This window comes from Fomitiporia mediterranea (genome assembly GCF_000271605.1).
Source record: "Fomitiporia mediterranea MF3/22 unplaced genomic scaffold FOMMEscaffold_12, whole genome shotgun sequence".
Taxonomy (NCBI): Eukaryota; Fungi; Basidiomycota; class Agaricomycetes; order Hymenochaetales; family Hymenochaetaceae; genus Fomitiporia; species Fomitiporia mediterranea.
In genome coordinates, this window is record NW_006760397.1 from 451,250 (window position 1) to 461,818 (window position 10,569).

The 10,569-nt window shown below is 44.7% G+C and overlaps 4 protein-coding genes across 4 annotated transcripts; all 4 read left to right on the forward strand.

Moving 5' to 3' along the window:
* Window positions 1-66: 66 nt before the first annotated feature.
* Window positions 67-834, forward strand: FOMMEDRAFT_112963 (ricin B-like lectin; the record flags this gene model as incomplete). Its single annotated transcript, XM_007270183.1, has 3 exons — window positions 67-195; window positions 252-479; window positions 550-834. The coding sequence occupies 3 exons, from the start codon at window positions 67-69 to the stop codon at window positions 832-834; spliced, it is 642 nt and encodes a 213-aa protein (XP_007270245.1).
* Window positions 835-3,237: 2,403 nt separating this feature from the next.
* Window positions 3,238-5,991, forward strand: FOMMEDRAFT_112965 (spermidine synthase). Its single transcript, XM_007270184.1, has 6 exons — window positions 3,238-3,266; window positions 3,328-3,377; window positions 3,425-3,753; window positions 3,802-5,219; window positions 5,317-5,557; window positions 5,633-5,991. The coding sequence occupies exons 2-6, from the start codon at window positions 3,347-3,349 to the stop codon at window positions 5,855-5,857; spliced, it is 2,244 nt and encodes a 747-aa protein (XP_007270246.1). The 5' UTR covers window positions 3,238-3,266; window positions 3,328-3,346; the 3' UTR covers window positions 5,858-5,991.
* A 448-nt stretch (window positions 5,992-6,439) lies between these two features.
* On the forward strand, window positions 6,440-7,430 carry FOMMEDRAFT_112970 (uncharacterized protein; the record flags this gene model as incomplete). Its single annotated transcript, XM_007270185.1, has 2 exons — window positions 6,440-6,566; window positions 6,689-7,430. The coding sequence occupies 2 exons, from the start codon at window positions 6,440-6,442 to the stop codon at window positions 7,060-7,062; spliced, it is 501 nt and encodes a 166-aa protein (XP_007270247.1). The 3' UTR covers window positions 7,063-7,430.
* A 226-nt stretch (window positions 7,431-7,656) lies between these two features.
* FOMMEDRAFT_148670 (uncharacterized protein) lies at window positions 7,657-10,032 on the forward strand. Its single transcript, XM_007270186.1, has 2 exons — window positions 7,657-8,318; window positions 8,421-10,032. Exons 1-2 carry the CDS (start codon window positions 8,270-8,272, stop codon window positions 9,854-9,856), a joined length of 1,485 nt encoding a protein of 494 aa, XP_007270248.1. The 5' UTR covers window positions 7,657-8,269; the 3' UTR covers window positions 9,857-10,032.
* Window positions 10,033-10,569: the final 537 nt, after the last annotated feature.

The window sequence follows — 10,569 nt, forward strand, 5'->3', positions numbered from 1 at the left end:
TACCCCTCAGACTTCAGTCTACTCTCTAGAATCACTACCTGTTCGACAGCCGACATAACTTACGACATGACTCAGGGTATTGCTCCAGGCACGTACAAGATCGTCAACGCAAAGGGAGGTACTGCGCTCGACCTCTCTGGTGGCGACAACCGCACTATTATTGGCTTCACTGTTCACGGTCAGGCTAATCAGCAGGTCCGCCTCATCTCCCTCCCATTCACTGGACCAACGTTCTGACTATTTATTTCCAGTGGACTGTCAGCGAGCCCGACTCAGATGACAACCAGACGATTTTCTGCCAGGCTTCCAACCTCTATCTAGCCATTGAAGATGCACCTAACGATTATACGCGCATCATTGCGAGCTCGTCTCCGACGCGCTGGGCTATCCGTCGCAACGGTAAAGATCAGAACTTTTGGCGCGTGTTCTTCCCTGGCACTGGATTCAACTTCGATCTTTCCGACCATGGTAACCCAACGGTGAGTCATTTTGTTGGATGTGATATCGGCCAATTATTGATGTCGGGCAATGGGGATTGTGCTACTATAGCCTGGAACAGTAATTCACCTGTGGAGTGCTACTGATGGAAGGAACCAGCTCTGGAACTTTGAGAACGGCAAGCGGTGCTCTCTTGTTCTCAATAAAGCCCTTTATCTCATTTTAAACTCTAGTTTGAAGGCATTGATTTTGGATGAACATGGAAGGGCTAATATTGGCATTAATTTTCTAACCACTCCTATTCCTTTGATGTATAACTGCATCGATTTGTGTACTCGAACTATATTTGCTCACAATACATGCGAATCGAATACATCAGCTTTCTTCCGATTGTGATACATTACTTGCATCTACCCTCAATCAAACATTCCTATTTCAAGTTCCCTTTATCTCATCAGCGAGTGCATCAGATCTTATGAAATACAAATCATGATAATCAATTCTTTTCCAAGCCATTAATGTCTTGGCTCCATCAGCTATAGTTGTTATTCTCTTATAATTTACACAGTTCTTCAATCAAAAAATCAATCCTGCTATGTTATCCGAATCAAGCTCAAGCCTGGTTACACAAGAGTAGCTTTACTACACCATATCTCTGTAACAACTGTGTATCAAGTTCTTTTGTATTAAGTAGTAACTAGTTAATGTCACGTTCTTTGAGTATTATAGATATAACTGACCTACTAATTAACCATGATCTATTGATACACAATTATTTTCTACAGCACACCCACATTGGCAGTACAATAAAATGACTGCATAGAGTATAAAGAGGCACCTCAAGGCTCAGACCCACTCTCTCCAATCAATACTGTAGTGCCGAGGGTCAAAATGCTTTTAATTCCCTGTGCCAACACTGAAAGTTTCAATCTGAATCTAACAGGAGAAATTATCTACTCAACTTCTATACAACAACTCTGTGCCTTGGCAATTGCTGTTGTATTGATCTATGATACTAGTATGTAGTCGAATATCATCTCATATTATCTCCCTTTTCATATGCAACACTGTTTTTAGTTATCACAATAGATAAAGAGGTTTGTCAATCACATATAGTTCTCTTCACAGTCCAACTTAACAAAATACTGCAGGTCAAGTTCTTTTGGGTATTACCTTCTTATCTGTGTCTCATACTATAATCTACTAACTGATCTGCCCAGAGAAGCACAATATACAAATCTGTCAACTTGATTTATTTTATTGTATGTATGTTACAACTCTATAAGATTCTATGACTAAGTTTATTATAGAATCAATACATTAGGATCTGTGGCACAATTTTGGCTTTATTTTGTAGTTCCTTTTATAATTTGAACACAGTATATTTAATTCATGTTCATTCAAGACCATTTATATAATTAAACACAGGAAAAGTGAGTAGAATATTGCTCAGTGTAATATTTGAGAATAACACAAGTTACAGGTATGAGTAAAAAGTTTGCTCAACATTAATCAACACTCACTCTGTTACAGCTAGATGTTTGTATTGGGGAACAAATATTGCAAGTAAGCTTAAGTGTTTAGAAATCTATATTCCCTGCTCATTTCCTCTCCAAGTTTGGATCAGTATTGTTAGGATTGACTGTAATCATTATCTCATTGTGTTTTGTCAAATTTCACAAATTTCACTCATCAGTAATCTTCAGATATCCTCATTCAGGTCCTTGCACTTTACTCTTTCAGTATGTGTAATTTTTGTGGAAAGGATAGCTCTGACTTTACTCCAGATGGATGGCTTTCTTTATTCCTATACATTCTTCTTAGACTGGAGGGAATTACAAAGCTTGCTCTCCTTGTATATGTAACTCTGTTAACAAAAGGTGATTATTACACTATAAAATAAAGTCTACTACTAATTAAGTACCAACAGCAACTACAGCCACAGTAACAAATGATAAATCACTATGTGTTGTGACTAGTGAACCATTAAGCAGACTTGTAGTTGCTGATTGGTATGAATATCCTGTATCAGGTTAATCAACTATACTTATATTGTCTAGGGCTATTCCTCTGATATACAGCCTGTTTCTTATGATACTTGCAATGTATAAAGCTGCAGAGTACTGGGAAACATCTGCTGGATTGAAGGGCTTTGAGCTTGTAAAGGTGGTCATTTGTGATAAGACACTATACTTCATTCTGTGAGTTATTTTCTGGGACATTGAAATGATAACATCCAGCTAATAAGATTGTAGTACTGTGACATGCAACATTCTCACTGTTGTGGTCTTTAAGCTACCAAGAGAAAACTTGACGTTGGTTATATTCTTACAGATGATTGGAAATCCGTCGTTCCTCTGTGTCTTGGGTAGTCGTACGCTATTTAATTTGAAGGAGGCTGGGAAGCTCGGAGTCAACGGAGGCACGAATTATCGTCTGAAATCCGTGAGCAGCATGGAATTTGAAGAGCCGGTTGGAAGCAAAGGTAATGACATGCCGAGTTTGTCTGTTGGCACAAATATGCTAATAGTGCTGTAGAAAGTTCGACAGGAGTTTACTTGCAGAGCGGCCATTGTCAAATGGCATAACTGCTCTATATTTGGTGATGCAGTTGGCCACGTTAGTTCCAGGTTGCTGGCCTTCCTGGAGATAAGACTCAAGTGTGGACGCATTGTAATATTAAAAAAAAGTTGAATATCAAAATAAATTTGATAAGAAAGCAAATGCACGTGACAAAGATTTTGATAAGATAACGAAAAAATTTCGAGTCACTCGGTTATGCTTTGCAAATCGTGAATTCAGGTTTGGTTCTTGACCACGACCAGTGTGTACGTACCGATTCATTGTATAGATTAGAACTTTCTGGAGTATTGATGGCCTCTATTTCAGGCAAATCCCTGAAAAGATTATGGCTCCTCTTTCCCATCCGTCTATCGTTGGTGCGTCTCTTAACCTGACTATATGCTATAGACTGACCACTGGAAAGATGGTTGGTTCAGGGAAATCTCACACCAATGGCCCGGTCAGGCAATGACCTTGAGGGTTAACAAAATTCTCCACGTCGAAAAGTCCAAATACCAAGACGTGCTTGTCTTCGAGTCTGCAACGTATGGGAACGTGCTGGTGCTGGACGGTGCTATCCAATGCACCGAACGCGACGAATATTCATATCAGGAGATGATTGCACACTTGCCGCTCGCTAGTCATCCGAATCCGAAGAAAGTCCTTGTGATCGGTGGCGGCGATGGAGGTGTCGTCCGAGAGGTGCTGAAGCACGAGTCTGTTGAAAACGTCGTTCTGTGTGATATCGACGAGGTATGTTATGATTAAATTTAATGCGTGTTATTTTTAACTGTTAGTTAGGCCGTTATTAGAGTATCAAAACAATTCCTCCCTCACATGTCCTCTCTTCTCTCTGATCCCCGCGTAACCGTTTTCATCGGTGACGGATTCAAGTACCTCGCGGATAACACTGCGACCTACGACGTGATTATCACTGATTCATCAGATCCCGCCGGACCAGCCGCTTCCTTATTCCAAAAGCCCTATTTTCAACTCATACACGATGCACTTACTCCGGGAGGACATGCATGTTCTCAGGGAGAGTGCCTTTGGATACATCTGCCGCTTATCCATGAGCTCCGCAACACCACGAAAGCACTTTTCCCTACCGTTGAATATGCCTTCACGACAATCCCTACGTACCCGGCTGGCCAAATTGGGTTCACCATGGGCGCGAAGGAGGCTGGTCGTGATTTGAAGACTCCGTTGCGCAATGTCCCCAACTGCAGGTATTACAGCGCAGATGTACATCGCGCGGCGTTTGTGCTTCCCGAGTTCGGACGTTCGATGCTTGAGGACAACAAAGATATCACTCCTGTTCTCACAAAAACCATCGGTCCGGAGAAGAAAATCCTGCTGCTCGGGAGTGGATTCGTTGCTCGGCCTGCTGCCGAGTACATCGTACGAAATCGCGCTAACTCGCTCACGATCGCGTGTCGCACACTTGCCTCTGCGCAAGCTCTTGCGGAAGGTTTACCCAATACATCTGCAATTTCGTTGGACGTCAATAATACGGAGGCACTTGAGAAGGCTGTCGCCGCTCACGACCTCGTCATCTCGCTCATTCCTTACACGTACCATGCAGCGGTGATCAAGGCAGCGATCAAAGGAAAGACTCACGCAGTCACAACTTCCTACATTTCGCCTGCAGTTCGCGAGCTCGATGCCGAAGCGAAAGCCGCTGGTATCATTGTAATGAACGAGATTGGGCTGGATCCAGGTATTGACCACCTCTATGCTGTTAAGATGATCTCAGAGGTACACGCGAAGGGCGGGAAAATCAAGCAGTTTTTGTCGTACTGTGGTGGTCTTCCTTCACCGGCCTACGCGGATAATCCTCTTGGATATAAGTTCTCATGGTCTTCGCGCGGTGTGCTTCTAGCCTTACTCAATCCAGGTTCGTACTATTCTGAGGGTAAGAGGAAGGACGTCCCGGGTTCTGAGCTGATGGGCGAGGCGAAGCCGTACTTCATCTCTCCTGCATATGCCTTTGTCGCATATCCGAACCGCGACTCAACTCCATTCCGAGAGTCATACAACATCCCAGAAGCAGAGACGGTTGTTCGCGGTACGCTACGATACCAAGGGTTCCCGGAGTTCATTCAAGTCCTTGTCAAACTCGGTTGGCTGGACGCGTCCGAGAAAGATTGGTTGAACGACAGCCTTACTTGGGCAGAGGTGACTCAGAAGGCGATCGGTGCTAACGACTCGTCTGAAACGTACGTCATTCACTTCAGCTATCCCCCTCAATTACCTCCGCCCGTCAAACGAAGAAACAAAGATTTGACTAATTTTGGACAAATTGCATATATGTAGCTCGCTGATCGCGCGTATCGACGCGTTATGCAGTTTCCCTTCCGACGCCGAGCGGACACGGATCATCTCTGGACTACGCTGGATCGGGCTCTTCTCACAGGAGAAGGTGTCGCCGCGCGCGGGTAACTTGCTTGATACGTTATGTGCACAGCTCGAAAAGCTTATGCAGTATGCCCCTGGCGAGCGGGACTTGATTATGCTGCAACACAAGTTTGTCGTCGAGTGGGCAGATGGCAAGCAAGTACGTTCTTCGTTACCGTATTTACTGGCCGCGTACGAGTGCTGAGTGCGAATGCGCCTTTGTTGTTTTGTGTAGGATACAATCACGTCAACCCTTGAACTGCATGGCGAGCCGACGGGATCAGGATACTCCGCCATGGCACGCACTGTCGGGACACCATGCGGTATCGCTACACAACTCATTCTCGACGGCGTGCTAAACAAAACAGGAGTACAAGCGCCTTACAGTATGGACATCGTGAAGCCGATCATGGAAATTCTCGAGAGCGAGGGGTTAGGGATGGTGGAAAAGGTGCTATGAGACGAGACGAAACGTCACAAAGACCGAAAGGTGGATGAAAGACATTTTAAAGAAAGGAAAAGAAAAGAAAAGAAAATCAGAGATGGCTTTGTGTTTTGATATAGAAAGTGTAATGACAAAGAAGCTGGACCGCCGCTTTGATGCTTGATGCTTGACGTCTATCAGACATGCTGGCTTCTGTCTCAGTCTACATAAGTATGTGCGTGAGACTGGCACCATCGAATGGGCCCACAAATGACACATCCCGTCCATATCGGCGCTAACAATCACAGCGCGTCTTGCACTCTCCCTCCATCACCATCATCAAGCAAAACCAACCATGGATAGTGCAGAATTTCACGCAGCCGTGAGCATTTATCGTAGATGATACATTGGCACTGTCGATCGCTAACTAACGAGGTGTGAAACAAATTAACGACAGGTCTACCAAGTCGTTCGTATGATACCATTTGGTCGAGCGACGAGTTACGGGTACGTGGCTCTCAAATTGCAATAAAATATTATATTATTATCTGTTTTGGTTCCGCTCGTTCCTGTCTGCAGGGGCTCGGTTCTACTATATCTATATCTATTATCTATACTATGTATTTAGTTATATTATTATTATTGCATACTAGTGCTAGTGCTAAGGAGATTAATCTGGATGTAAATTGCAGACATGTAGCGAAGCTGGTTGGGATGCCGAACTATTCTAGACACGTCGGGCAAGGTACGTTCCTTTCATCTCCGTCTCCATCGTCAAGCACTCACAATCATCTCACTTACGCGGCATCTAACGTTTACATTTTATTCTCGCTACGTTTTTATCTAATTTTTTTTTCTTAAAAAAAGCGCTGAAGTATTTGCCTGAGGATTCGGATGTGCCTTGGCAACGCGTTGTTTCTTCGACTGGTAAGATCTCTTCACGCGGTCCTGGAACGAACGGGGCACAAAGACAGCGTGAAGCGCTTGAGGAGGAGGGCGTCGAGGTACGCGTAACACGCGAGAACGAATTTACGGTGAATTGGGCGGAATGTGAATGGTTCCCTGAGCAGGTTAATCTCCAACCCGAGCTAGAGACTAGTGCCAATGGCGACGGTGACGGGGTTCGCGGTATGTCAGACCAGGAGACAGGAGGACAGGCGGGAGATCGTAATAATGAAGACGCTAACAGAACCGCAGAGTCGAACGACGAAGAGACAAATGACGGAGAGCGGGAAAGTTGATTGGCTCGCTTCGGTTCTGGGGGTGGGGAGAGCCTTGAGCCTTGAGAGCCTTGTGCGTTCCTGTTTGGGCGAGGAAAGGATGGTCGAGCGTCGATTCTCGAAAGAGCTCGACATCGGAAGCTAATTTCTTCTCTTTCAATCTGGTTCAATGCAGTTGGAGCGATCAAGCCAACCAACCTCTCCGTCGTCTCCATCTGCGATGCAACTAACAAAGCACGCTATCCACCCTGACTGAATCCGCCGGCGGTCCTAAGTACCAGTACTCCGCCATATTCGATTTGTTTCCGTCGAAACAAACGATCAGGGGGAGAGAGACGACATCTTCGAATTTGTCATATTTGGATGTCTCTTCTCTTCACATTCTTCAGAGTCAAAGATCCATATCTCAGTTGCATATGCAAAAGATATTCCGGCCGGCTTATCCATCGTATCACTCTCGTCATGCACGTTTGTATTCCATCCTAGTGCAACGGGCGCCTTTGTGCTCCGCCATTGTTCTTAGATCGCAAATCAAGATTGGCCATCGCTATGCCGCGATGACTCTCGTCCTTTCACCACGCGCTAACCAGAATTGGAAAATAGGGGAGAAAGTCAACAACTTTGTGCGCTGTACTCGGCTTGGGGTCTTATCATCCACCTGGCGCATTACCTTACCTATTACACTACATTCTACATTCTACTATGTCCTCAGCCAGGAAGTTCGAATTTGTTTTTTCGATTTCGCGATGGCGGTGCAAGATTCAAATATGGATGGATGGAGAGAGACGTGGCCAGGCCTAGTGTAGTGATGTGCGCTTGCTACGCATAATGGCAGGACTTGCTTTCAATGGACATATTAATTGAGTAGGAAAGTTTGGCGCACACCGCTGCCCTGCCCTGCCTTGCCTTAGCAGCCTGCCTGCCTGGGCTGGTTTGCATTGGCCTGTTGGTGTGGTTTTTTCTCGCTCGGACAGATCTGCACACCCGCGCACGCAGGGCAGGTATATATATCTGACATTGACGCCCACCTCGTTTTTGTCGTCTCGTCTTCATTGTTCTGGATATTTACGGCTACTGCTGGTCCTTTCTCGCTCGTCTCTCGCTCTCGATCCCCACCTGGCTTACCTCGCGTCGCTGTTATTATCGGTGTCGTTGCCTGGGCCATTATCCTACTTGCTTATTGTTCTTAACCGGGGCTTGCACTTGCACTCGCGGATAGAAGCAAAAGATGCCTTTAGTCAGGTCTATTGATATCAGACCTCGTCAGGCCGATCTGGGTAAGTCTATCGCAACTTTAATTTACTGATTTTGATGATACTCACTGACATCGATACTGCCCGCTGGGACACTCCCTTTCGTATGTTCGTATGTGTTTATAGTGACAGGCTCGATATTCCCTTCACCATCCCCTAATTCCAATGACTCGAGTCAAAGTGATCAATCCCAAACTGATACTAATGCTCCTCGCAAATCATCCAAGTCGCATGCTCGGAAGCGCGAGGAAGGACATATCCCTCGACCTCGAAACGCATTTATCATCTTCCGCACGGACTTTGTAACTAATGGCGGGATCCCTTCGACCATCGAGGCGCATAGTCAGAACTTATCTCGTATTGCGGGGAACGTATGGAAGAGTATGTCTCCTGAGGAGAAGAAACCTTGGTTCGCGCGTGCTGAAGAGGAGAAGGCGAAACATTTGGAAAAGCATCCGGAGTATCAGTACCATCCGACTGATCCGTATATGCTTAGGAATCGACGGAAGGTAAGGAAGGGGAGGGGAGAGGTTGAGATGAGGACTGCCAGTCAGTGGTGTGATGAAGTTGCTAAAGTCTTGAAGGAGGGTGTGGAGGGAGAGGAATTGGAGAAGGAGTTGAAGAAGAGGACGGCTACCACAACTACTACTAGGCCGAGAGGACCGATGGTTGTGGATGACTTCCCGAGTATCGAGCCGATCGTCGACGTTGGCTACGTATCGACCGAGACAATACCGTGCATTCCGAGTACGTTTGACGATCCTGTTAGGCAATTTGACGCAACATCGAGTGTTACTGCTCTCCTTAACAACGAGCCACTTCCGTCTACGTTATCGATGTCGATGTCCTCGAGAGAGTCAAGTCCACCGACGTTGTCTGCAGCATCCTCGACTTCGTCTTCACCATCTACGAACTCACATACGCTTTCTCTACCGCCGATCTCGACGACTCCTCCGCCTTTGATACTTCCGTCTAAGATTTCGATTTCGAGATCCAACGCTCGGCAGCTTCCACCTCCACCTCCTCCCTTCCCGGGTGCACTACACGTTCCCGACAAGCCTCGTTCAAGTTATAGAGCCCCACCACCGGCACAACAGTCGACATATACATATCAGAACGTCCTTCCCTCGAAGATTCGTTCATACGGTGCTCCACCACCACACTCATCGTCTTTCCGAAACCCAAACCCAATTCCACCATCCCCGTTCTCCTCGTCCTCATCAAGTTCAGGTGGATCTGGATCGTCAAGTCACCCGCTTTGGCCTTCATCATCTTCGGTAGCAATGCAGTACAGGCCAAGCAACTATGAGAGTAATGCTACCACGAGCCGAGGCGATGCTTGGGCTCTGCGTAGTCCTGTGCGTGGGCCTGTATCGATATCGATGTCAATGGCCTCACGACCAGCGGCCTTCGCTAAGGCTTCTTCCTCTAACTTTGCTGCTACGTCTAGGTCGAGGAGAATGATGCGAGAACGAGACGCGCGATATGATTCGGACGAAGATGAAGATGAAGATGAATATTCTTCTGACCGTGAACATGACTATGACTATGAATCCGATTGACAATGATATCCCATCCCATCCCAATCCATTTTTTGGCTGTTTTTTTTTGCCAGTTGTTTCTCTTTCGATGACTTTATTTTTGTTTTATTTCGTTTTTCTTTGACAGCGATTAGACAATTAGACTGTGCGCCGTCCTTTCGTACTTCTGTTTCTTTGACCAGTTACTTTTGATTGTGATTTTTTGTAAGTTTGTTTTATAGTTTATTTTATTTTATTTACTTGAAAGGCATACAAATTACAATTATCCTCCTTTACTCAAGAATCAAATGTACTATTACTATAGAGACATAATGCAATTGGAAGCATAGAAATACACTTGGTGAATTACTTACTGTGAACTTGATAAAAAGAAGGTTGATTAAAACTAAGTACTTAACAGTCATTATAGTTGAACAAAGTTTTATTTTTAGTATTGTATCAATTACAGTTGTTTTCATATCATTACAAAACATGAAATAATCTTGTATACCCTTCTAGATATGGTAAGGTAGATTAAGTATTAGTAAACTATACAATTAAATATAAATACATACATGTTAATAGTATACTTATCTTAAAATTACAATATAGGGACAGAATTCTTATTTGAATATAATCTTATGTAATTATTTGATATAAATGCAATGTCATACAAGAGTTGGACAAGAATTACAAAACAAATTGTAACCTCTAAGGTTACACATGTGACTTTAGATAAATATAAAAGGGCTAAT

Excerpts from the sequence above, each read along its gene's own strand:
- FOMMEDRAFT_112965 (XM_007270184.1), top strand. The coding sequence starts at position 3,347 with ATGGCTCCTCTTTCCCATCCGTCTATCGTTG. Across the intron at positions 3,378-3,424 it reads TTCCCATCCGTCTATCGTTG|ATGGTTGGTTCAGGGAAATC; the intron begins GTGCGTCTCTTA and ends ACCACTGGAAAG. Across the intron at positions 3,754-3,801 it reads TTCTGTGTGATATCGACGAG|GCCGTTATTAGAGTATCAAA; the intron begins GTATGTTATGAT and ends ACTGTTAGTTAG.
- FOMMEDRAFT_148670 (XM_007270186.1), top strand. The coding sequence starts at position 8,270 with ATGCCTTTAGTCAGGTCTATTGATATCAGACCTCGTCAGGCCGATCTG. Across the intron at positions 8,319-8,420 it reads ACCTCGTCAGGCCGATCTGG|TGACAGGCTCGATATTCCCT; the intron begins GTAAGTCTATCG and ends ATGTGTTTATAG.